The sequence below is a fragment of the Hippocampus comes genome, unplaced genomic scaffold (genome assembly GCF_001891065.2).
Source record: "Hippocampus comes isolate QL1 unplaced genomic scaffold, H_comes_QL1_v1.1 scaffold156, whole genome shotgun sequence".
In the NCBI taxonomy this organism is placed as follows: Eukaryota; Metazoa; Chordata; class Actinopteri; order Syngnathiformes; family Syngnathidae; genus Hippocampus; species Hippocampus comes.
This window is the reverse complement of record NW_017805744.1, coordinates 1,510,643-1,538,248: the sequence shown is the minus strand read 5'-3', so window position 1 is coordinate 1,538,248 and position 27,606 is coordinate 1,510,643. Positions and strand designations below refer to the sequence as shown.

Sequence of the window (27,606 nt, the reverse complement as noted above, 5' to 3'; positions counted from 1 at the left end):
CCCCCGGAAGTATTTTAAAGCTTTTTTTTTTTTTTTGGCTCTCTGTAAACGTCACCGACAGGTTCTGACATGACAACTTAAGTTAACAGTATCCAACCTGTCATACTGTATTTGTAAACAGCTTACATTTCCTTCTATGGGCTTCAGGGGAAGGAGGTGAAGCCTGACAGCAGACAAGGGGTTTTAACAAACATACCCACATGCATACATAATGCTCAATTTGAAAAGGAGGGGTGGAAAAAAGTTTGCCGCCCCATTTAACATGTAGCATTTCTCTGCATGCCCAGAGGATGCCTTCTGTTCACATCTGCTTTGCACTTCATGCACTATACTTAGCAAACCTGGATTTCGTTGTTTGGCAACCTACTGTAGTTCACCACACCACCATGCATCAAGGAAACAAGTGATAAAGTGGAATGAGAATATGCCCCCCCGAGGACTCCATCCGCGTGCCCACATGCAGTCTCCCTCTTGAAGTGCTCCCTCATGATAAATTGGCTCCACTTTTTTTTTTTTTTTCCAAGATGAACTTGTGCTCAACAGGGCAAACTTTGTATGTGTTGTCTTGGCTAAATCAGCTGCTGCCTGCTGTGCCCATGTTGCGTGAATATTGATTGATCACGCTGAATAGTGCGCTTACTGTCCTGACACAGCAGCCGACAAGTTGGCAAGAAATCCAGTGGATTTGCATGGCTCAGGCAGGTTTAACTCATCAGCACAATGGGAATCCCCAGGGTCCTCCTCCCAGAGTCGGTTGCGAAGGTCAGATGTGAGAAGGCAGGTGAGCCATGAACTTTGCCTTCCTTATTTGATCATGGAGCGAGGGCTCTGTCTTAAAGCTCGGGTCTGAATCTCCCTCACTGGATCAATTTGATGATGTATTGAGGGCAAGATTGGTAGCTTTGGATGAGAGTTCAATATTTGAGTGTAGAGCAATAGATGGGACCTGTTAAGTCACCTTTTTTAGCATTTATTTCAGCAGAATTGGTGACAGTATGGATTTGGACACTGGCTCAATTTTTTCTGTTCAAAGTATTTATACTTAATATAAAAAAATGCTTTCTGACTATTGTCTAATTTATATCGTGTATATCGCTGGTGTCGGGCCAAATCATCCCATGTCACAATTTGTTTTAATTTGGTAGTTTTATACTTTTTTTTTTCATAAATCTATACCTTGGTTCAGCCAACACGTTTGGGTGTTGTTTTTACAAGTTACTGACCAGTCTAAAGGCTGAAAGTGGCTTGCTCTTTTTAACGATGCAATGTTAATTGTTGGACAAAAATGCTGTTTAGGGGTTCGGTTCTCAGGAAAAGTGAGGATTTTGGAGGTATGATGATTATTCAAACTGAGAAAGGTGTCATCCATACATCCATTTTCTGAACCTCTTTATCCTCACAGGGGTCGCGGGGGTGCTGGAGCCTATCCCAGCTGTCTTCGGGCAGTAGGCGGGGGACACCCCGAACCGGTTGCCAGCCATTCGCCGGGCACACATAGACGAACAACCATCCGCGCTTACACTCACACATAGGGACAATTTGGAGTGTTCAATCAGCCTGTCATGCATTGAATGTGGGAGGAAGCCGGAGTACCCGGAGAAAACCCACGCAGGCCCAGGGAGAACATGCAAACTCCACACAGGAAGGCTGGAGCCGGGATTGAACCCACGACCTCTGCACTGTGAGGTCGGCGAGTTAACCACTGGAGCACCGGGCCGCCAAGGTGTCATAGTTTATGGCAAAAATATAGGATGTTTCCAGACAACTACAGCTATAATAATAAAAATATTGAATTCACTGTGTCAATCATAACTGAGAATGATTATACTGCACTTATTAATATTAACACAGTTCTTATTTTGGATCTTATTAGATTGTGCTTAATGTTGCAGTCATTGTACGTTCATACAATGACTTATCATTATAACCAATGTACAGTTATACTTTGTAATTTGGGTGCATCCAGAAAAAGTCTAACCAGATGATAATTAGTCAATAAAAGAGAAAAACTCGACTCATTTATTACACTCCACGTTGAACAGATAAAACACAAAATCCAGCATCTTGGCAAACAAACAAGCCCACTCCACACCTACCACCACCACACCCAGTCACATTGACTTGGCAACTGACTCTTGGACCGGTGATTACGACTGCTTGCTTGTCAAAAACATGCGGCGAATATATCAATGATCCGTGAGGAACCAGGCACCCTTGCTAAGCCTCTTCTTTTGTGCGATATTATTCTCGAAAAGGTGCAAAGTGAACCGTGAATGGCTGAGTTTTGGGCAGCATGCACGACCGCGCTTCGAATTGCCAGATTTGACTTGCCTCCACTTTTGGCTGTGCAGTTGGAGACATATGGGTGCAAATTGGGGCTTGTGTTCAGAGGATTCCTCACATATGTCACCATTTTAAGAATTTCATTTAAGAGAGAAGACTACAGCTGTACAATAGTATTGATCTTAGCTGAGTTTCAACTTCATCATTTGCGCCAATCATTCATACCACAAAGCTATGATTGAGATGAGTGCATTAGTCTCCAATAACTTTGGAGGGTCTAGCAAGAAGTTATATTAAAATCATTTGCTCTAAATATACTGTAAAACATTTGACATGATCTCCTGCGCGTCCACTCACTGCCATTTAGCTTTTCTTTTGCCATTACACAATACGCATTTTCTTCTTCGGTGGCTTTCGCTGCATGTCAACATCCTATTTATATATACACCGAGGCAATGGAGGTGAGGTGCAATGTGTGGCTAAAATATCAACCAGGTGGTGCTTTGAAAATTCTCACCTTTGGAAGGAGCAGGAACTAAGCAGATGGCGGGCCTTTAGGGTCCATAGCGCATTGTTGACAACGAATTACAGAGCAGAGGGGAATGGGTTGGCTTATAACCTCCATCCCATGGTTCCATCTGCTGAATGCTAAGCAAGGCCAGCAAGCGGGCCAACATGCAAACATGCCACTCCTGACATCGCTCAAGTCTAAAGTGTACAACACGAGCGTGGACACGTGTAAGTAACTTATGCAGTACTATGAAGGCATGTAGACTTCAAGGTGACAGACAACATCATCAATGGTGGGGTATGGCGAGTGGAGATGGTTGTGAGGTGAGGGAGTTTGGGGGATTTGTTTTGCTATTGAATAATTTATCAGAAATTTCAAATAAATATCCGAGTTCTCGTTTTGGTCATTGCTTCCCTTTTGTCCTGAAATCCCAAAATAATTTGTGATGCATTGAAGGGAGCCGAGCCACCTGCACAAAAGTTGATGATGTTAAAATCAATGACCCTGACCTCATCATTGTTAATGTCATTGTGACTGATATTATTCAAAATGAGTTTTAGCTTGGACAAATCCCACTTGAAAAGAAGCGTGTTACACTACCGTATGTCAGATACCATCTGTCGAATCTCATGTAAGATTTGTATGGGTTCGGTAATGACCTTTGGCATCCACTTTTACTTCAAATATCATTCCCAACAACAGGGTTATTGAGTGTCATTAAGACAAAAACACCCACATTGACAGTAATTTCTCATTTGAACTCAAAGATCAGCCTCCCCGTCATTCCTTATTTCAAATATCATTTGAAGTCAACATGTGTTTTGATGAGATGACAAAAAGTTGCCCTGAAAGTATAAATATCAGTCTGAAACTGCAGCCAGGGTCCAAATTGCATAGTGCTGATACTTCATGAATTTTGAAATGAACAAAGACGCTGCATGGTCAATGATACGGTCATTCAAAATGATTTGGACTGGCATTTTCCACCCTCAGCTCAAAGCAGCTCTCCTGACCACGCTTATGACTTCTATTCAAATCCTGTCTCTCTGGCTCCAAAAAGAGAAGCCTGTCTTTTGTTCCGTAGAAACAAAACGGTGCTCATCAGGTTCTGTACATTCATCCAGTTTCAAAATAGGCTTTCAACACAATAGGACCGTTCCAATCCTATTATGTCTGAACAAGGCAATGCTCTCGGAATCAAAGAGAAAACAGAATGATTTTGTATCTAATTGCAGTTGTCTTACTGTATCCTCCAACTACATCTAATCTTGCTCCATTCACGACCGTGCAGACCACAACAAAACTAAAAATTAGCGCCAAACAGGCAGTTATGATGACAACAAAAGACATTGGCAGAAGCCTATAAAGCCAGCAGTACACAGACAGAAGATATCATTGATGCCTCGAATGTTTGAGGACTACTAGAAAGAGTGGACAATCAGAAGTTTGTCCAGATTGATTCAAAGTGGTAAGCGGATGCAGCCAAGTGTCCAGCTTGCACGGTATCTACTGCCTCTATTAAGATTATCCAATCTCTTTGTGTCTCGAGCAATGTAGTGGGAGGTCCCCTCTGCTGTTGTGCCTCAATGAGGAAGTGGGCCCAGTACAAAGTCAGACCTTGTGCTCCAACTGTTTGTACTTGTGTACTGGCTTCAGGATGGTTGTTCATATCCTGGCTTGTTGAAGCTGCCACAAATCGTGAATCTCGGTCCCGTCTGCAGCGCCGCGCTGTCAAACTGCTGTTTGAGAATCCGTTTGTGAGTGAATCACTGAAGCGGGCCGCTCATGAAATAGCTTCGCCAGACTGACTGCAACTGCACTAATTAAATGTTATTGAACCTCTTTGTTCGTGTGAGGTTGACAAATGTAAGATGTTGCCCATGCTACTTAGTGCATGTGCACTAATGAGAGAGGCCAGTAATTCGCTCAATTATTTGTTTCCCCTTCTTTTGCCAGCGCTTGGTTGCTCAACAGGGACCGGGAGAGAACAAATAATCACATTCTGTCAAGAGGGCAATAAAAACAAAGCAGTTGCACGTTGTTTGATCACGGGGTTTGTGTCTTCTTCCCCCAGTGTGGTACCTACACGGTTTATGCACTGCAACAGGGAGCCTTATATAGGTGCACAGACTGAATCCCAGACCATCAAGTGGCTAAGCCTTCAGGCTCACCCAGCTTCAAGTTTTAAATGAGCAAAGTATCGAGGGTGGCTTGATTCCCCTTTCTGCAAAATGATAGGAGATCATTTACACACTTTGCGTTCAATGAGAACATGCACATAAAAGGACTTCGTTCAACAGCACTTCAAATATGGGAGTTCACATCTGATTGAGTTAATTGAGTGTAATATGGACCTAATATCTACATTTATGAATCATGTAATACATTTTTCTTCATTTTGCATCACAATAGTCGTGCTATGGCTGGCATCCGATGTAGTTTTTCCAACATTCGCTCTCATCCGCCTTCATGAATTAATAAGAAATGCATTGGAGCATAAAGGTGAGGTGTGCTGTTTGGCCCGCATCATAATTGCTTTTTTTAAAGACTAAAGCCTGGAAGCAATTAAGTGTTGGAATAAAAACACTAACCGGATAATCAGCCTGCCATTAACACTGCTGAGGCTTTAGTTTGACCCTGCTTGGAAATACACTCTGTTTATGCTTCTCCTGATTCCAGAGCTTTGTCTTGAAAAGCAAAGTGTAAGTGGACTGTTTGGAGCCATAGTGAAGTAGTCACACGCATTTGCATCCCAGGATGTCACTACTACTTACTGTTAAATAAACTAAAAATTGGCTAGCATTGCAAAAGTGTGCAATATAAATTCATTAGTCACACAGGTCTTCTTTTGCCCCTTAAATCGGATTTACTCTTGATTGTGCCACTACCCAGTCGCCAAATATTCCCTACTAGAATTTAGGCTCCAGTACGTCCCTGAATGATAACAATTTTGTGTATGAGAGCTGGTGAAATTTGCGTCCGGTGTACTAATCTGATATTTAATCTGCGCTACAACCACAAGAGTAGATGGTTGGTTAGATGTGTGATATCCATTGAAGAGCCATCTCTTAAGGTCTGAAGATTGGTTTGTAAAGGTGACTTCAGCTAATGTAGTCTCAGTGCATTAAAAGGACCAAAAAAGTCATTCTTTTATACGCAAAATGATTCTGAATGAGAGGCTTGCCAGCATGCCCATTCCATCCCTGTTTACTCTGAACCAGTTTGCAAATATCTGTCAACGTCCTTGGAAAGTGCCATTGCCCCCACCCACTGGAAAAAAAAGGAAAAAAAAACCACACAGTTTAACTTCATATAGTTTAAGTATTTTAACTTCAGTCATTATGGATGGTTATTTTCTCAAGAAGGGGAGACAGCATCCAATTTAATTGTGTTATTCCCCATTAAAACCTGTGAAAAAACATCAAAGGCAGAAATATTTAATTAACAATGTGGATAGCATGTGCAGCTGTTTGCTTTTTGCAAATTACTCTTTGCTGAGAATAAGAGACTTATCACATCAACACAGACGTCCCTGCAAAGACGTTGACACAAGGAAGGAGAAAAATACATGTCTTCCCCAGTGCGAATTATCCACTTCACAGGTAATTTCAGTTTAGAGTTTCCAAGTTGGAAAATTAATACCCTGTCTTCATGTGCCAGGAGACTTTACGTTTTCCTCTTGTTTGCTCTGTGAAGTGCGGACTCAACGAGAATTAGAAAAGAAGTGTCACATAGAATATCGTTGCAATTCATTCCTTAGTCTTTCAGTTTTTGTTTGTTGTTGGATGCAAAAAAGTCTCCGGAAAGCTGTTTACTCATGATTATTTTCCCTCTGACATTCGTCTTTTAGCTTGTTTATCCCTTCCAGTGCAATATGACCCGGAATAATTTGTCTCCCTGCATATTAAAAGAAATGACAATGAATAATATCTTTGCGGGAGAACTACCACCTGGGGAATGTTAACCACTTTAAGCGATAATTGCCCCACCTTGCTCTTAAAATACAGTATGTGGTTGAATCAAAGAGCAGATGAAATGAAAGAAAACCTGCAAACGGCCCTCGCGGACTCAGCTCCGAGCGTGCTCAAACACTTTCAGGCGTGCAAGGCAGTTTATTTGAAGGACGCCCATTTAATATCGTGGTGTGGGGTGTCTTTCAACATTGCGGTGTTGTCTTTAAGGTGAGGAATGATGTCTGATTATATTTCCATAATGAATTATGAATAGTAAAGACCAAGGCCACATGCTTGCATATTAGCAAATTAGAACGGTGAATGATTAACACCCTGCCTTCCTAATGTCTGACTTCAATATGTTGCCTCCCCATGAGGACTATAAATAAAAGGTGAATTGTAGATGAGGAGCGGTAATGAAAGAAACAGTAAATCCACCTTGAAGGCACCAGCAGATGAGGTCAAAAGGAGTCTTTTTGATAGATTCTATATTCCTCTCTATAGTCTTTTTTTGTTAGATTCTTGATATATATATATATATATATATATATGTATAAAAAATGTAAAATGGAATGTTCAAAAATTTTCACCCTGTGATGCACGGATCAACCTTGCAAGCAGAGGCAATGAGGGAGAATAACAAGAGCTACTCTGCAGGCAAAGACAAGTAGGAATGATGAGAAAATAATTTGAGTTTCTTTCACGGGATGGCACTTCAATATCACACCTGTGCAAAATTGCAGTGCTGCTCAGCCTGCTTGACATCTCGGCGTTGCGAAGTGTCTATTATCCAACTCATTGTCTTGTTTCATATACATTTACATGAGGATATTTCGAAAAAGAATTGATGGTTGTACTTGGAGGAGGGGTGAACTTCTTTCGTTCCGTCATTCTGACTGAGAGCAAGAATGCACAGGAAAAAAAGCAGGTAAAAATGAGAACCGACCCAAAAGTACAGTTTTAAGTTGCACTTACGGATTGAGCGCCAAACTGTATTTACTGACGTTGGTTTTCTGAAGTGCTCCTGACACCATGTGGTGATATCCTTTACACACTGATGTCGGTTTTTGATGTAGTGCCGCCTGAGGAATCGAAGGCAGTTGTTCAGAAAGAGGTGAACCTTGCCCTATCTTTGCTTGTGAATGAGTGAGCAACTAAGGGAAGCTCCTTTTCGATGCAGTTTTGGCACCCGCTTCTTCCCAGTTAGCCTGTTCACCTGTGGAATGTTCCAAATGAATGATCGATGATCATCAACTTTCTCAGTCTTTTTTGCCACCTGCTCCAGCTTTTCTGGAAAGTGTTGCCACCACAAAATTCAGTTAATTATTATGTGCTAAATACAATAACGACATCAATTTGAACATGACTTAGCTTGTCTCTGTGGTGTATACAATCAAATAGCGCTTGAAAAGGGTTTGCAAGTCATTGTATTTGGTTTTTATTTCGTCCCAACCTCATTGGAATCGAGTTTGTAATAAAGGTGTTTTGATTGCAACATCAGTTGTAACACCCAGAATGTTCCAGGTTTAGAAATCCAAACAAATCATAAACGAACCTATGATGTCCCAGCTCAAAATAGAATATTTCATTTAGTTTTTGAAACCTGTGAGAAACATCTCGACCAAGGCAAATATTGTTGCAATTTTTTTTTCAAAGCAAGGACTCATGTTCACATTTCTTTTCAAGATAATCTGAAAAAATATGTTTCACTTCCATTTACGAGTAGTTGTATTGTGATTTATGGCAGTTTATGGGACCAAAAAAAACGGTCTGCGAAACAAAAAGAGCATATAACATTGTAAAATGCAGAAACATATGGCTCACCTTGAAGTTTGAAATTACAATATACAATAATTTGAGCTCCCCCCCACCCAAAAAAAAATGTCCTTGCTTACTTTGCTTACATCCTTGGTCTTTTTTTTTTCCTCACTTGATGGGAGATTAGAGAACACGCAGAGGTGTTGAGGGGATATGAATGTATTGGGAGAGGCTTGGCCAATGTCATTACTCAGCATTAAGCATCAGCTGTGAGCTATCGACTGATGATCCACCACGAAAGATCTCTGTGAAATGAAGGGCAACGGTGGCGACAGCAAGATAAGACAGAGACACACGGCTGATTGGCACCTCATTGAGTCTGGCAGGGGATCTTTTGATAGCGCTAACTGTCAATATCAGATAATAGTTTCCCTTAATTACAAGCTACCCTATGTTTTTTATTTGACTATTTATTGCAACAAGTTGTGCAATTCAATTACAGAGCAATACAGCAAGCCCAGTAAGAAGATTGTATTTTTGTCAATACTGCAAAAGTTATAGTGGTGTTACATAAAAATTATTGCTTTTCTTACACATGAAAGGGGCCCGGTTATTCAATTCTCAATTCTCAGTTCTCAGTTATATTAACCACTGGTTTGAAAAAAAAAAAAAAAAACACCCATAGCTAATTGGTCTTTAAATCTCCCCTGTTCAAAACATGAATTAACAGCACCAATCCAAGTTAACTGTGTGTTTAATGCCACTGGTTAGCACCACAATAGCTCACAATTCCCCGGTTTGTCTACTTCCAGTTTTGCAACAAAACGGATAGCCAAACGATCCTGTCAGACATTGATTGATTGTTTTTTTTTGGGGGGGGGGGAGACTACAGATCGGAGGAAGCTCAAATTTTGTATGTTCAATAATTGGGCCTTTCTGCTCAAATATATACAGTATATTTTTCAATGGTATGAAAAGCAGACTGTCCACATATGATGACATCTTTTGTTTTAAAAACTTGCTGCAAAGTCCCCCCCCCCCCAATATGGCGCCTGAGTAGGCAGCCGTCGGCAAGTGCTCTTCAAGAGCTTTGTGTTTTTTGTTGTTTTTGTGACATCGTGCGGAGCTGATGTGGACTGTTTTCAACATTTTTGGCCACGACATTCGTCAAAGAAGAAGAATCTGTGCTTGGTGGTTGCACCTTCTCGGCAACAGGCGTGTACCAGCATTGATTTTGATTGGGAGGAATGTCGGCACCATTTGATTGTCGTTGCTTGACAGCCCCAGGCACTTGTGTCTTGCGCCTGTAATGGGCAGCATTTTCACAGCCCCGCTTTCTTCAGCGGAAAGGTCGGTGCTGATGGACAGTCTGCGGCTGGATGGATGCATGGCTTGAGGAGCCGACGATGAGAAGAAAGGAGCGTCAGCGCAGAGCGCCGATGCGTCTGTGGAACTGGGAGTCGCGGCTTGGAATTGAAGCGGATTTACACGGGACAGGAGAAGAGAGCCATTCTCTTTTTCGTTAATGGATGCTCCATCTTCTTGTTGCTTTCAACTTAGCTTGTAGCAGACGTGTGCACATTTCAGCATGACGTCTTTGATCCACAGGTAAAAAGGACACTTTGATTCGCTCCTCTTTCATCTATAACTGCTTCAAACAACTAAGTGTATGCAGGAAAGTGGTTCAGATTGCACGATTGTCTATGTCTTATATGTTGTCTTGTATTATTTTGTCATTTTATGTTAACTTTTCTTTTGATGGCGGCACGGGCACCCGCAGCGGCTCCTCTTGTTGCATGTTGTCTTGAGAGCGAAGAAATTTCATCTGTGCCAGCACATTTGACAATAAAGTTGTACTTGACTTGACTTGAAAGACCAATTTTAGTAATGATACGTTTTGGGCATCGGGTATTCCAAATAGCAAGGAGACAAAAAAAAATGAATTCACCTACATTACATTCGCGCTTATTTGTGTATGGTTGTAAATCTGCTCCCTACATTATCCTCAGATTATATTGGAGCAGTCGCATATGCCTTCAAGGTGCACTTTTTCAATTATCAAAATATATCAAAGACACTGAACACACTTCTGTCTTGACAGGCAGAGCTCAGTGGGTGCCCAACCAAAGTCTTGAAACGAGTGTCAATTTCTTATTGGAAAGCACGCTGTTTAAGAAAGTGACCCGCGAGCTGAGGTCACTCTGGGGGCAGAGAAAATTTAATTTGAATTCTAACAAGCTACCTGATAGTTAGGAATAATGAGCAATATAAGATGGATGAGAAAAGGAATGGCGGATGGGTGGCAGGCCATCAGATCTGGAGAATGAGATGTCACGGTGATTGACTGGAAGTGACAACATGAAATCAGAGGGTGCAGAAGACACACCCCTGTGCTGATTGTCCCTTTTTGCTTTTTGAAGATATCAGGAGAGATTGCCTTTGATAGAGGTGCTCATACAAAGTAAGTCTGTTGTCTGAGAGGAAAAAACACAAATGTTAGGGATGCATGGCTTCCGAAATCATCCACCTTGTGATTTCTCCTCCCACCAGTAACACAATTCACTCCCCACCCCACAACTCCCAAAGACTTCACAAGTAACTTCCGCCTGGCCCAACGTTTCCACGCCAGTGAATAAAGAGGAAATGAATTGTATCAGTCTTGCTGTCTTTGCTTATAGCGAGTAGGAAATTATCATAGAAATGGGTACCGGTGCCCCCACGCACTGAATAACAAAGCGGCAGACTGTTCCCCTCTCATTCACACACATACAAACACAGAAGGTGGGAATCAACCTTGGGATGAAATTGGCAATAGTATAACTCCGGCTGTGGTGATGAGCTGAGGAATCCTGGTGGATTTTTTTTTTCTCTCTCTCTCCCTCTCGCAATACCAAAAACAACAGGCCAGGTTAGGTGATGTGTTTTTGTTTATTTCACTGTAGTTGCTTCATGCGATTTCTCTTTTTTTATTTCATTTTATTTGGGTCTATACCAAAAGTAAGGAATGACAAGTGCCAAGCTGCTGCGGGTGGTTGTCATGCCAAACAGAGTGCTAAACATCTGACAAAAAGAGAATGGCGCCTCAGGAGGAACAACCGTCCTCGGGGCTCGACAGGCAGACAAAATCAAAGACGTCAAAGACGTGTTAATAGAGATAGTTAACGCTGGAGGGGAAACAGCAGTACAGACATTCAGGTCAATGGGTCGACTACAGTCTCCGGTGGAACGTTGCATTGCCATTTTCGCTAACTCCTCCTGTGAGGATGGTCTCAACCACTGGGGCTTTCGCTTCATCATCACACGCTGAAAATAATCAGTGAACCCACTTTCTGCATTTGCCCTTTTCTTTCATCATTTGGGTTTTATTTTTCTTCCGTCGGCACAGTTTTGTTCGAATTTAAAAGCTGTTCGATCTTGCGAAAAAAAAGGACTTGCGAATGTATTAGTAATCATCATGATATAAATGATCTGGAATATTGTGGTTCATTTACCCGACTCTATTCATTGATACTGTAATTGTAAGTGTAAAAGGTTTTCTGTCTCAAACTGTGCCCTGTGATTTATTGTTGGTCAGGACTGAGTGTAGTCTGCTTTTGGTGCACACTCAGCCTCGGTTAGGCTTCAGCTTCTTGTGATCCTAAATAATATTCCACTATAGCAAATGGATGGAAGGACAAACAAGCTAAAAAATATTAAACTCTAATTAACTGCATGGTTGTACTGCTTCTTAAGCGGGAGAATGTAATGGTTTAGCCAAGAACAGGCCCGTGTTTAGTTGAATTCTTGCTTTGACATAATTTAACGATTTGAAGAACTTTGACTATCAAGGAGTGCTCAGGGTTACTTGACAACGACTGCACTTTCACACAGCCCAAATGAAGTATGGAGTGACAGTGACATTAACACAATCCACTGAATATCTCTGTGAATTTCAAGTGCGCATATCTATTAGTGAGGTCCCTGATGGAGTCCGAGGTGTGTTATATGTATGTATGTATGTATATATATATATTAACAGTGGCTGCTGTTTTGGGTGAATTATTGTGACAGTCACCATCCAAACAGCCAAAGTAAAGCTGTGAACGTGCCTGCTGGTGTCTGCTTTCATGCTTAGCACTGATATATAACACGGAGTATATAACTTTTATCTTGCTTTCAAGCATGTCAATGCGGATGAATGAATTACAAAAATTGGGATTTTCCCGTTGGGCTTGGCCGCTCCAGTGGACAAAAAAAAAGTAGCAAAGGAAAAAGGAATGGGAAAGAAGTGCAGCGCAACTGCCCACATCCAGAAGGGTCAAATCCAGGTCCAGAAGGTAAAAACTCTGCCACAGTTTGGCGAGCTCCCCGGTTGGCTGTGTACCTGCAGGTTGAGTAGAGCCTCCTGTGCCACAAGCCAACTGTGGTAGGGTTTTTACTTTCTGGAGCTGGATTTGACATCTTTCCCTGCAGCTCTGTTGGCCACTATAGGAAGAGGAATAGGACATGTTCATTGATGACAACCATAGTCTGTCCCCTCCACTGTCGCTGCATCCATCCATCCATCCATCCATTTTCCCATCCGCTTTATCCTCACGCGTGCTGGAACCTATCTCAGCTGTCTTCAGGCGGTAGGCGGGGTGCACCCTGAACTGGTTGTCAGCCAATCGCAGGGCACACATAGACCAACAGCCATCCACGCTCATACTCATACCAAGGGACAATTTAGAGTCTTCAATCAGCCTGTCGTGCATGTTTTTGGAATGTGGGAGGAAACCGGAGTACCCCAAGAAAACCCACACAGGCAGGGAGAACATGCAAACTCCATACAGGAAGGCCCGAGCCGGAAACGAACCCTGCACTGTGAAGCCGGCATGCTAACCAGTTGACTACCATGCCACCCTTGTTGCTACATAAAGTGAGAACACATTTTCAACTCAGCAAGGCTTTGCTTGTATTTCTTGTTGATGGTTCTAACAACATGATGCTGACGAATATTTGAGTAGCACTGTTATGGATTAAATGTGTATGTCGTGCTTTTTGATACGACCGTACGCCACTCGCTATGACATTTTCATAACATGAAAAGGATGCGAACATTTCATTGTAATCAAGGTGTGATTATATGTAGGAGAAATACAGGATTGCAGTGAATTATTTCTGAGTTTCAGTACTTAGTGTTCAATCTTCTCCCAGGTAAATCAGGAAAATAAACAAACAAAAAGGAAATTGAATTTTTTTTGTTGCAGACGTTTGCCACATTGTCATATTATTTCCACATGTAAGACACACATTTATCAAAGAACCATTCACTGTACACAGGGTCTGAAAAATGTAGGGAGGGCTACATCTGTGTCAAATTATTTCTTCCTTTTCTAACAAAAACAAACACTCACAGATTCATGCTTTCCATTGGGCATTAAAACTATTATTGGTTGAATTCTGTTGATGCCTCATCGGTGAGCAAGTGACTATGCTTTGACCTTTTGGTAACTGATCCCAACAAATTTGGGATGAATTTACAACAGGGAATGTGAGCCAGGCTTTCTCTCGGCTCCAACACCAGTGACCTCTAACCTCACAAATGCTTTTCTCATGGAGAAAAATCTCTTCAGAAACCATTTTGTAAAAGAGCATATGATTGAGGGGAGATGCAAACACCATCTTTTCTATCGCTTTTATAATGTTATCCCAGTCTGTTTTTTTTTTCCACATTGGAAGTGTAATCATAGCATTCCACACAATACATGTACTGTATGTTATTAGCCTACAAAACATAAGAGAGTGGCAAGAAAAAAAAAAGAAACTCTGGCCACACATCTCACCCTCAGCTCATATGAGAGATTATGCTCACCACCCTGCACCGAGACCATTCAACCGCCAGTGCTGAGTGGTTTGCAGCCTGCCAGTTTGTTGAAAGATGGGCTCAAGGATGCTTTTGTATCCGCTTCCTATCTGTCTCGCCGAGAAGGCAATAACAGTAATGTATGGCTAAAGGAAAACAGAGCTAATCATCAATGACTGCAAGATATATAGCATATGCAGTGGCACCTTGTTTATTACCCTCTCTCTGCCGGCTGCCACTGAGTCCATTGGCTAGACAGGGCCGGAGATCTCTTCAATGTTAATTTGATTCATTCTTGTTTTCCATAATAATTGGGGGCAATGGGTCAGCGCAATGAATTTATGACACGGGATGTAGGTCTGCCTTGTACATTTCCTCTTGTCTCTTCCATCAAGTGAACAAGGGTTTCATCGATAGGAGCTGTTTTGTTGCTGCTCTTGCCTGAGATGCCACCGGTTTTAATAATTAAGGACACACTTGAATTCTGCCTTAAATTTGCTTAAATCTTTGGTTTAAAAGGAAAGCCAAGATTGTTTTTGAAGATGTTAGAGTTTTTTGACATCAATTACAATATATGCATAAACGCAGTTTGTTCAATTGTATTTCTCTGTGTCAAAGCAAGAGCCCCATTCAAATATGACAGATATGACTGAACAGGGTTCAAGTTCAAATCTGCAGTTTCCCTTCCGTTTGCTGACTTGTTGAAGCAGGGATTTATTTGCAGGTACGGAACAATTTTTCCCAGATTTTCATCCATCTGAATTGTTGACACGGATTTAACTTTTTGGTTCTTTTTCAAACTTTTTTTTTTCCTATTTAAAATTTTGCATTACAGATGGTTCGTAGTGTGGGCGCTTTTAAATAGTCATCCTTGTGCAATGCATTTTAAGGTATATTCATGTTTCTTTCAACCGGCGCTTACTTTATGCATTTATGTATTACTATCTTTTTGATAGCAGCCCACCTCCACTATATCTACAGTGTTCATCGGCTGTACGCAATTCATAAGCAGCAGGACTGAATGACTGTCCTTGTGTTAGTCTTTAAAGTATACAAGTGTGGGGTTTGTGTGTTTTGCACGGCTTGAGTTTGTGCCCCCCTCAGAAATTCTTTGCTGCCCCACCTCCTCTGTGTATCATTGTGTTGATGAGCGCTGATTGCAGATTGTTATGGTGTTTGCACCTTTCATCTACCTAGCCCATGCTGTGTGTTTGGCCGGCCCTGATTGTGCTGATAATGACAATGGTACGTTTTCATGGCTGGGTGGGTGGTTAAAGAAGGGTCGTGGAGGTCACCAAATTGCAGACCAGATACATAATGAAGGAGGTGCAATCAAACAATGTCACACGAGCAAAGTCAAGTGTCACGAATCAGACAAAAAGAAAAAAAGAAAAGAAAAGAGACAGAAAACGACATCTCGGGATTCATACCTTTCTTGTAACAGTGTACCTACACAATTGTCGCTATACAGTATACAAGGCTTAACAATTTTACGACACCACCACCCGATGCTAGGTTTGTGCCACTTCTGCCCTAAATTAACATCATAAGCAATTACTAAAACTTGTTTACACATCCACATTGAGAGGCTTTTAAAAGGAAATCAGAGAACTTCATTCCTATTCAAAATGGCAACATTTAAAGAGCTCATTGAAATTGAAAGCAGTCCACATTATAAACTTCATAATGCTCTTTATTTTACATCAGGTGGGGTAATTGTAAATTTCCCCAGTGTTGTAAATTTCCCCAGTGTGGGACAAATAAAGGATATCTTAATACATTGCTTCAGCACTGAATTTGGAAAGGAGGAATTGTTGCCAAGGTACCGTATTTTCTATTGACAGCATACTGGAATAGTGGAAATTTACATCACATTACAGGTAGACAAAGGGCCACTTTAACTCACACACACCTTACTTTTAATCAATGACAACAAAAAGAAAGAAGCAGTGAGTGTTGTGCCCGCGTTGTTCTTCTTCCATGCGCTTGTGCGCTTTGTCCTCTTCTGAGGCTTCATTATTTGTTTCTGTGTTCTAATCTTGGTTCAAGTCAATAATATTCTTTGTTGCCTGAAATTGTGTGTCAGGAACAAAAAAAAAAAAAAAGGACTTCTCCTTTTGTCCAAACTACCTGTCTATTGTGACTTTTCACTTTGGCTGAGACCCACAGATAAAGTAATCATTAGATGTTGTTTTCTGCCCGCAATTACTTTTGGTTACAATGGGTCAAACTGCTGGAAGTAACAAAAAAAAAAAAAAAAAAAGCGAGAGAGCGGGAAAGTGAACAAGTGCAGATGGATTACAGGAGAGGAAGTGTGAAGGTCCCGCAAGTGTTGATAAATACGTATGTGGCTCGGAGACTCACTGTTGTCAGCCGCATCTCAGTAAATGCATCTGAAGTAATTAGTCTAGAGTATATATGGATGACCTCACTCCTCTCTTATCAGCGTCACATTGTCTCCTTGGAGGGAGGCTATTCATTAGATCCGCCTCGATTTGTTTGAACCAAAACAGCAAGCGTTGCTTGCTTATAAGCCTCGATTTGTTTGAACCAAAACAGCAAGCGTTGCCATTTCTTACATCTTATACTGTATCTACTGTAGTGTGCACCTCCAAAGAATTAACCCAAGACGTATGTTTTCATGATGAAAATCCACTGGAGCATTGTTCGAGCCAATCAGTCACAATTGCAACTGTGTGTCCATGTAAAAATAGGGACTGCATGCGAATTTTTGTCTTGTTTTAATTTCACATAAGTACATTTTCTACAGTATCTGACGCAACATGCTGCCTTGTAGATATATGTCATCTTTCAACATGACACCCCTGACCTCTGGACCCAACATTGATCTTAAGCTTTCCAAAGAGCCTATATGTTTTTTCTATTCCTTCGATGTATGATTTACTTCACCCTCTACGCCCTTGTCACCAGTAAACCTGACAGCTCTTATGGCCTTCACAAGGGATTATACTGTACTATCTACAGATAAAAGTAAATAAATAGCCTTTTAATCCTAACGTGTCATGAAAAGTAGAATTTTCAAGACTCCACGGATACTGGGGGTTCTATGTTTGAGTCGAGCACAATTCCAGCACTGCACTTTATATGACTGTGAGAGGATAGCCTGGTGTGTTTGTAATTTCACCCACACGAGCAAGGTGGCATATTTTTTAAAAACAGGCAATTTGGGCCATTGTTTGCATGAATCCGACTTGATTTGCCAGCAATCAAAAAGGCTCCTCTCATTGCCTTCCAATATGGCACCATGACTGTCTTGGATGCAGACATCTCTCTGTGGAAAAGAAGACAGCAATCGGTATGTGACCGGTGGGTCAGCGGTCAGTACCCCCATGACATACAGCTATTGATAACGGCTGACGACTTCGGACTTCATGGATCTATCCCCACCACCGATCATTCACGTGCCCTCCTTGACAGCTGCATGCCATCCATCCATCTATCAATTTTTCGATCCGCTTATCCTCACAAGTGTTTCGGGGCGTGCTGGAGCCTATCCCAGCTGTCTTCGGGCCAGCCCCAAACGCAGGGCACACATAGACGAACGACCATCGGTGGTCACACTCACACCCAGAGACAATGTAGAGCAGGGGTCGCCAACGTGGTGCCCGCAGGCACCAGGTAGCCCGTGAGGACCACACCAATAGCCCGCCAGTGCTAGGATTGTGATTTGCTAGTCGAAATTATGATTTAAAAATGCAAACACTGGCAGTATTGTGAGACATCTTTAAGATGATCATAACCTGAAAATTAAAATCATTAAGTATTAAAAATAACACATTCTAATATTATTAAATGTAATTTGTACAAATGTTTCAGACGTGTATCGATTTGGTAGCCCTTCACACAATCAGGAAACATGAAGTAGCTCTCACTCTCGAAAAGGTTGGTGACCCCTGATTTCGAGTGTTCCATTAACCTTGCCATGCATGTTTTTTGAAATGTCAGAGGAAAGATCCAGGAAAAAACCCACACAGCTATGGGGAGAACATGCAAACTCCACACAGGAAGACCGGAACCGGAATCAAATCCTGCACTTCTGCACTGTGAAGGCAACGTGCTAACCAGTTGACCACCGAGCTGCCCTGCATGCCAGCCATGTGGGATTATTAAAATCTATAATAATTATTAAGAAAAATTCAACTACCGTATTTTCCACACTAAAAGGGGCACCTAAAAGCCTTCCATTTTCTTCAAAGCTCACAGCGCACCTTAAAATCCGATACGCCTTGTGTATGGTCATTACGGTAACATTTCGACCCCAAAATGGCTCCTTGCTCGAGACATGCTGACAACGCAGCGTTCAAACTTAAGGCGATCGGTTACGCAGTTAGACACGGAAATAGAGCAGCGGCAAGAGAGTTCAACATTAACAAGTCAATGTTGTAACTTGCTGTCGGTTAAGTGAACTGTGTCGCTGCTTTATTAAATAAGTTTTACTGACATCTGATCGTTTTGTTGGTGTTTCCTTGAGCATAGCTCTATCTAGTGGATGCATTGTAGATTGCATCTTATAATGCGGTGCGCCCAATGTATGAAAAAAATTACAAAATAGGCCATTCATTGAAGGTTCGCCTCATAATCCAGTGCGCCTTTTAGTGTGGAAAATATGGTAATTGATTTCTACTGTGATTCGAAGGATGTAATGCCTGCTGTTCATATTTCTGAATGAAATATGATGACATCCACACACATGTCCGGGTGCTCAGAATTTGACTGTGCCACGGTCAAATTCACCCAAGTAACATTGGACCAGAGGTTTACCTATCGCATCGGATTTACATGTGGTCTCAGCAGGCATATAATTTGGATGACTTTCTGCCACCAAACTGCCAGGCGCATTGTCAAAGGACACACCCTAGCTATTTCGGAACACTCAGCTTGGCGCAATAATGGTCTCCCAAATTCCCTAAACAGATGCAGCAGGGCTTGCACCTGCATGAAAATCAGAATACATTTCTGGGTGCTGCCTTCTATTAAAAACAGAGCTCTGAGACTTATTTGTGAGACGTCATCGACTCCGAGTCAGTATTTTCTACTTTTAAACCCCTGCAACCCTAGTGAAGATAAGCACTTCATAGATTGATAGATCAATGTACTGTATACTGACAAGGTATTCATGCATGTTAGATTTACATGGACGGTATAATGAGATCTGATACAATAACTGTTTCAACAATGTTTAAACAGATAACAATGCTTACATTTGACTGACACTGCCCGAGAGCTCTGATTTACACAATTTATTATAAATAGCTCTCAATATTAGACAATGCACTTCTTGACCATTTATAACTACAACAGTCATGCCCACATTGTTAAATTAGTCCTGTTTTGTGTGTGCTTGTGTGTTTCTGATCAGTATGGGTATGAGATGTACTTTAAAGATGGTTGACAAATTAAAAGGAAATCTGTTTTAATCATAATGACAACGAAAATAGTATGAAACCCAGTACTGTTAGAGGTCACAGAAATGTGTTCAATTGTGGGTGGAAATCAGCACCTTAACTTTTCCAGGTATTCTTCTGCTGCCTCAGATTTTTCATTCAGATTCGGTTAACAAAAAACATTTGTGTCCATTAAATGAATATGAAAGAACCTTTTTTCATTTCTGCGTTTTTATTCCGTACAACTATAGGACTCCCGCTTTCGCCTTTGTTTTTAAGCTTTGATTTTCCTGAAAGGATTTTGATTTCATAAAGTTGCCCTGCGTTTAGCAGCTGTATTACCCTTTCTTTGCCAAGCACCTTACAATAATACATATGCACAATTTGACACCGTTTGCATGGATGGACATTTTAACATTCCAGTGGGAGGGGAAGATTACGCATGTATGAGTGGGGACATTTTGTGGCTTGTTTTAACGTAATAGTTTTCGAGTGCCATTAAACTGGCTGATCCAGAAATAACCCGTCATCGAGAGGTACTTTCATCGCTTTTCCTAGGCTTAGATGTGTTTTTACTCTTGAGCGAACGGTGTATGTGAAGAAACACGTTTCTTTTTTTAAAAGTTTTGGCTGTGAAGAAAAATTCTGCTCAGTGACAGTCTCTGAATCAAAACTTCACTGGCCGAGTTAAACAAATGAGCCCGTTTTATGTGCTGCCAGCATGCAGTCGAGTCTCTACTGTTATCCTGGGATTGAATTTGACACGTTTATTTCCTTATACGGCGCACCCGAGACAATCAAAACCAAACATTATCATTCAAAATATGAGCATAATCCTCCATGCTACGATGGAGGAAGTGTGGAAAGTTGTGACATCACAACACCAGAGTTTAATGCCTTGTATATAATATCTAGAGGTCCGGTCCAATTATTTCTGCAAAGGATGCGGCCAGGTCCACCTTCCTGATAGCTGATTCCAAGAGTTTAATGTCCTAGATGCACGCAATTATCCTTTTAATTAGTAATAATGGGTTAGTGAGTGCTGATATAATGAGCTGAATCACATGTTTGCAGACATATTGAAGCTCATCAGGATGGAAACAGCTCCGTCAGAAAATATCATCAAGGCACTTGTCAAAGCGTCTGAGTGTTCTGCGTTAGAAACGGTAGAAATTTAAAAGCAGAGAATTTTAAGCAAAACATGAAACAGATGAACATACAAGCACGTCTGTTGTGTAAGACGGCACTTATATCGCGGTGCTGTGCTGTACACTGTTTACCACCAATCTGGTACGTTAAATCAAACATTACCCTGAAGCCAAAATAAACTCAACGGGAGAGGTGTTTTATTCAGCCTTTAGAGGAGACTGAATTACACATGGCAAATGACGGCCTTATAAATATTTAAAACCCTGAAATGAGAAAATAAGCTTCAAAACATTTTCATTTTCGTCCAGGGTTAGCGAATCTGAATGCAAAGTATCCTGGAAATAGAATTTGTCTTGTTCAACTACCTTACGGTGTAAGTTTAAATGATTCATTGTTGGGAAGCACTTATGCACTGGCGCGTGTCCAGTGAAAATGCGATGTATATAGTTTCTTAGCTAGTAGTTTTCGTACATAAATGTTGTATTTCGGAACAAATACAAAACAGATTCTGTTTGCCTTGAGCACACAAATGGAAGGTTAGCCGAAGGTGGCTGCTCTGGCGTTTCATCTAAACCCGGCTGAAGGATGCAATGACGTGTCAGAAACATCGGATACCAGTTAAAGTGTGCAATGGGTAAGCTGATAAAAAGTGCAGCTAATTATGACCGAGCCGCTAATTTAGCCTGCAGGCTGTTTGGAATCAGATTGTGAACTGAATCGTCACTTGTCATTGTGAGGCCAAACTTGCATTAGACGTTTAATTGACTTCTACGAGTTTAGTAAACGGGTGGCAGATTTTTAGAACCACTTTGTTTAAAACAACTTAAATGAGAAGAGTAGGTTTGATCTCTGCTTTACTTTCGATTAGGCGCTGTTGTTTTGCATGAACCCGTCTTGTCTGCCATTCACATTTTCCTTGAAAGAAAGGGACAGAAGAACATTCACGGCATCAAGATATGGGGCATTTGGAAATGCGTCGAGAGCCCTCCAGGAGACGGCCGTTTCCCCGAAATACAAAAGACGGAGACATCATAAGCAGGCTGCGTCATTCCTTTGACTGACAAAAGCAGACTGAGACATCCCACCTGCGCATCCAAATTGTCCCGATGGAATAGGAAATAGTGCGGTCCCAGAACTTGTGGAGGAGCCGCATTCAAAATATGAAGGCTGCATTCGGTTCAAGACACATTAAGCCATAAATTAGCTTTGAATTGAAATTGATGTGAGTCCTTGCCTTTGGCTGTCAAAAATGTGGGACAGTAACAGAACTGTGAGTGTTTTGTTTGCTTTACATTTGTGTCTTCGCTTGCCTGTTAAATGAGACGTTTATGTTAATACCTTATTAAAATGCAAGGTAGGCAGTAAGTCGCGACTTGGCTCAAGCTTCATTGTTGTAGCTCAGAGAATGACAACATAGGGCCCATTTCTGCCTTAATGAAGTTGGCGACCCTCCGAAAGGTGACACTTTTATATGACCCAAAGGATTTATACACTCTTGCTCCCAGACTCTAGTTCAGTATGGGAGGGACAGATCAAACTCCACTTTCAGCATGTTGAATACACTAACTAGCCACAGAATCAGCTGTATCATACATACATGAAAACGCTGACTTTAAAGTGACAGTGTAATTTATTTCTTTATGATTATTGTATTGAAGTTGTAGTTTGTAATGTACCGTAGAACTGGACTGCATCAACTTCCAAACCGAAATATGAGAGCCACTTTGCTGTATGATGGCATAAAACTTTTAACCTCCTTATCAAGCTTCATTTTTTATTCTGATCAATACTTCATCTGTAATTATCAATCTGTAGGAATTATAACAGTTAATTGTTATTGTAATTAATTATCTGCTTCCCAGTTTTTAACGACAGGGGCCGGCTAGTTGCATGCTAGCAACAAAACACCTCAGTTGGGAACATCGCGATGATTTGCAGCCAGTTGTAATTCCAACATGTACCAGATATCTGTTGGATCCCAGTATATAAAGACTCAATGGTTTATGATGCTGGCGTGTCATTATGAATCCAAACGAAATAGTCTCTGAGAAGAGGAAAAAAAAAAAAGCTTCCGAAGCTGGACCCGCCCTACTGCAATATGAAACAATGTATAAAAATGAAGGCTATGTCACGCCGTCATAACCATGGACATTGCCATCTTGGGTTAGTGCTCATCAGAGGAAAATGCTCGAAATGGTTCAACTGACCTGTTTTGACAGTTTTCACAAATAAAACTTTACACCACTAATGTATTATCTTTTATCTCATGCCATAAAACCATAAATGTCACGACAAATCACAAATCTCTTCGCAGAGCATCTGTGCAACTTTTTGTGCAAAGAGCAAGAAGTCATCCGAGGGTGAAAAAAAACAAAAAACGGACTTATTATTGACAGCAGTCTTACTTATGCAAATATACAAAATCATTTCTGCGTGACAACTTGAAGCAGAGGCCTGGAGGAGTGACACGTGATGTTCAAACGTGGACTCCACTGTCCCTCGAATGGCCGAGGAAACAGAACACCGCCGGGCTGTGCGTTGCCTTGATGCACACTGTTTTACATTCTAATTATCTGGCCTGACAGGCTTTATTGCTGAGGCTCAATGCTGAAGCCTCACACCAGACTCATTCCACATGTGATGCCAGCCTAGGGATAATGAGATAAGATTGCTTTGGAGCTTATGGCCTTGCTGATATGTCTCCTCGTTCAGTCTTTTCTTTTCCTGTTTGTCTTTGTCTTGTCCATACATGCAGCCCGGCCATTGTAATTAAGTGTTGACTTTCTTCATTGTAATATTTCCATTTGATCGGATTTACATGAGCTTCTGAAAAAATGAGAAGTGTGTTTTGAGGCGTGTCACACTGACAGTGACTAAAATAAACATTGTTTGTGTGAGTGTTCATTAAATATTTAATACAGAAAAGCCAATCTGTGATAGAAACAGCAAGCCTTTTTTTTCCAGTCTAATTAAGCTACAGGGAATTTGTTGCATATTGTAGGTAAACAGACTGTCTTGGGAATACCAATGGAAATTAAATGCTCCACTAATGCTTTCCTCATTATAAGATGAAAAGAAATATTTATCACTAACTTTCAATTTGTCAAAAGGCTGACACTTAGCGGGTCAAACTCAGATAAGACAATGGCTTTGTTCCATTTGCGTTTGAATTCATGACATCAGTTAATCACCGCATTCCAATGTGTTTTTTGAAGTGCTCTCAACTGTTGGTTTTATGTTGTGTTTATCTCCAGCCGTTGAGGTGAACCTCCAGAAAGCTTTGGCTGAGGCGTCCGAGACCTGTACCCAAGAGTGTCTGATACTGGGCCACTCCGACACCTGCTGGATGCCACCAACCCTGACCCAGTTCCAGAGTCCGACGAGCGGAAGCCCCGCCTCCACTCCGACCTCCACTGCCATCTCCGGTACTCTCCCCTCTTTTGGCTTACAGCAAAGCTGTGCACGGGGGGTCAAGGTTAACATGGGCAGCCTGAGTACCATGGATGGCCGGCACACGTTGGGAAGGTCTGTGCCTAAAAAAGACGAGCTGGACAAAGGGCTTAACAGGCCGCAATTCTACAACACCTTGGACAGACACTGCAATAAGAAGGAGGACACCGTCAAGGTCATCCCCCTGGCGAGCTTCTCATCTCCTGGAAAGCAGACAGCGGCCGGCGGTGGCAGTAGCTCCTTTCTACATGAGCACCAGCTGTAACAACATTGGCCTGACATCCTGTACATGTGACTCCATCCAGCTTTTTTCAATACTTCATTATTAGCATTAATGCATATGTGTGCAAGTATGGATCATTTGAGTAAATACAGCCAGCTCGGTTTTACAAACATCTAACAAATGGATTTCATTGTGCTTATGAGATTTTAACAACAGTTGTATCATACTACTAATTGTTGGGTCAGTCCGAGGGCTCAAACTTTTTAAATTAATTGTTCATCATCTATTGTCACTGACGCATGAATAGCTTATAGTGGCCCTGAGAAGTGTGAAGACCTCCACCGAACTCGAACACAGTCCTTATATGGCTCAGCAGCAAACCTTCAAAGATACCTAACTGGTGTTTACGGCAAGATTTTGAATATTAAGAAGATTTTATTTCACAATGATAACAAAAGTGGTGGACTCACACCTCTGTTTGAATGAACTCAACATTCAATAGGATATTTCTTGGCGCACGCCCCGCCATAATGTTTGGTGGCAGCAGAGTGAGCAGTTTTTGGAAAATCCTGTAAACCAACAAAGAAACAACAGTGCACATCAAGTCATCTTGGACAATAAACACAGCACTTCAGTAGTTTCATCATGGGGGGAAAAAAAAATCAGTATTTTAATATTCGATATGTGCGTAGTAATAGAGTGGGACAGTGTACTATATGTCTCCTTGTGCCCAGCTTAGAGCAACTGTGTCCTAAAAGACCATTTACTCATGCAGAAACAAATGCAAATACAGTGTGTTGAGTAAGCTAATTTGGGCTAAATGCTAATTAGGGGCCCAGGGTGGTGTTTCTATTTGAGATCTAGCGAAATATTGCTCTGTATAATGTGCAGCACAAACTCCTTTGGTGGTGGAAGATGTTTCGTTTGTCTTGCCTGAACATGTTTCAGAAGTCTATTTTGGTCAGCGGGGACTGTGGAAAGATTTAGGAAAAAAAAAACATATTTGAGAAGCATAACTAGGCCAACGGTAGACAGCTCTGGTAATCTTTCTTGCATCCTTTACACCAAGGACCGGTAAAACCAAAAACACCAACACAAACATGCCCAAGATGTTTCCCATATGCTGTATGCTGCCAGCTCCATTAAGAAAGGGCTCACTATTAAAAGTCGTCTCGTTATCTTGCCTTGAAAAGTGCAGACGGATGCGCTTTTGGAAAGGCTCAAGTCCCCCTTCCTCCCCCACCCTCGCTTCCTTTTGTAGTTCTGTATGTTGCTGCTCAGAATCAGCCACATAATACCAAATCATTGAGCCACTTATGAAATTCTTCGTCTAATTACTTTGATGTGCGATGTTGCTAGCTACCCTAATTGTGGTTAAGAGGTCTACAGAATTACTCTCTGGGATAACAGGGGATGTTCTCGGTACTTGCACTGGCAATGACAAGCTGGTAAGACCTCAAAACTGTCATCTTAATGTGCTGATAATTTTCCAGTATCATTAACTCCCACCAGCTTGCTACTAATTACTATATATTTTTTTCTCTATAGCTGTGTTTCAATACATGTGATTGGCAACATTGGGTAATGCTGGACTAATACTCCACAATGCTAAACTTTAAATTGCATTTTTATTTATTGGGTGTGTTTTTTTTTTTTTTTTTGCAGCCATGTGTAACATGATATTAGCCTTGACCTAAAAGAGAAAAACAAATGCGGGCCTCTCAGTGACGGTTGAGACAATGCAAAACACTCCAAATCATCTGTGTAAATTGTACTGATGATGATAAGTGTTCCAACATAGCTTTGTGCTGGAACAGATTGGGTGCAGTATAATCTATTGCACCAACATTAAGTGTCTCTGCTTCCCACTAACACCCAAGCCAGGTGTCTAAATCACCAAGTATATGATTCATGTGATTCATTTCCCTGTACCATCTTGCAAATTGAGAGCAGCCTTGCATCTATAATGTATCGAGGCATTCTTTGGAGAGAGTGCAAAGAAAGCTGTTTGAATGCAGGCCGCCTCTGCCCCTCTCCTTTAAGATCATCATCGGTCAAAGATTTGATTCTTGTAAATAGGCTTTATCTGACATTCAGGCAAATGATCACCTAACATGACCCGTGTCATGGACAGGGAAATGAGTCCTTCCGGGGAAATGACTTGTTCAATTATACCTGAGGTAATTCTGAAAATGAATGCATTTCAAAAATTGTGAATCAATCTTTCTCGAAACCACAATTGATGAGCTCCCTGTTTCTAGCTTGCCAGATTTTCTTTCCTCCAATCACTTTTCATCTCATTTCTTTGCAATTGGAAACCCAAATATCCGCAAATAGCATAAACATATTCAGTCAAAAGGAGCACATATCATTGGGAACATCAAACTGATTGAGTGAAATTGCTCGGAAAAGAGCCAATTTAATCTATGTTTACAGATTGTCAGCATTCAAAGGCGAGACATTAGACAAAAATAATGGCTTTTATAACAGTTTGGGGGGAATGAGAAGGGCATGCATTATTGTTGTTGTACTCTTTGCAAGATGTCAACGGTAATTGTGCCCTCCCTCTTATCACACAGGGAGAGAATATTCATGGAATGAAACACTGTCACAATGTCATAAGAAATGTTCCTGATGGAAATAATTTATCCAATAACGTTTGTACAATATGCACAACGTATGCGTGGAATATAATATCTGTTATCTTCACTGTGTTATCTTGACTACATAATGTGCTGTCAAGTTGTAACAGCTGCATTACTGATTTAATGCATGGTTAGGGTGTCAGTTTGGATTCTAAAATGACAATTTTGGGGGCCGTTGTACATCTGACCTCTTTTTTTTTTCTCTCTTTCAACAAAAAGCAAATCTAGAGTAAAAACTGTTTTTTTAGATTTCACATCACCCCAATTACACATTCGAAATGGTCAGCAATCGCAGACCTTTGACCAAATGACTCAGCTGTCAGTGTATTTTCCTTTTTTTTTCCCAAATTCATTGCTCGAAAAACTTCAAAATTGCTACAAATGGACAACAGAAAAGATAATCAT

General features: G+C 41.2%; 1 protein-coding gene across 1 annotated transcript in view; it reads left to right on the top strand.

Annotated features, from left to right (window-relative positions):
• The window catches only part of pcdh11 (protocadherin 11), a 139,824-nt gene extending 112,431 nt beyond the window's left edge, over positions 1–27,393 (top strand). Inside the window, exon 6 of the mRNA XM_019884353.1 lies at positions 24,138–27,393. Within this exon, the coding sequence (XP_019739912.1) occupies positions 24,138–24,598 (461 nt within the window). The 3' untranslated portion in view covers positions 24,599–27,393. The remainder of the gene's footprint in view (positions 1–24,137) is intronic.
• The last annotated feature ends 213 nt before the right edge of the window (positions 27,394–27,606 follow it).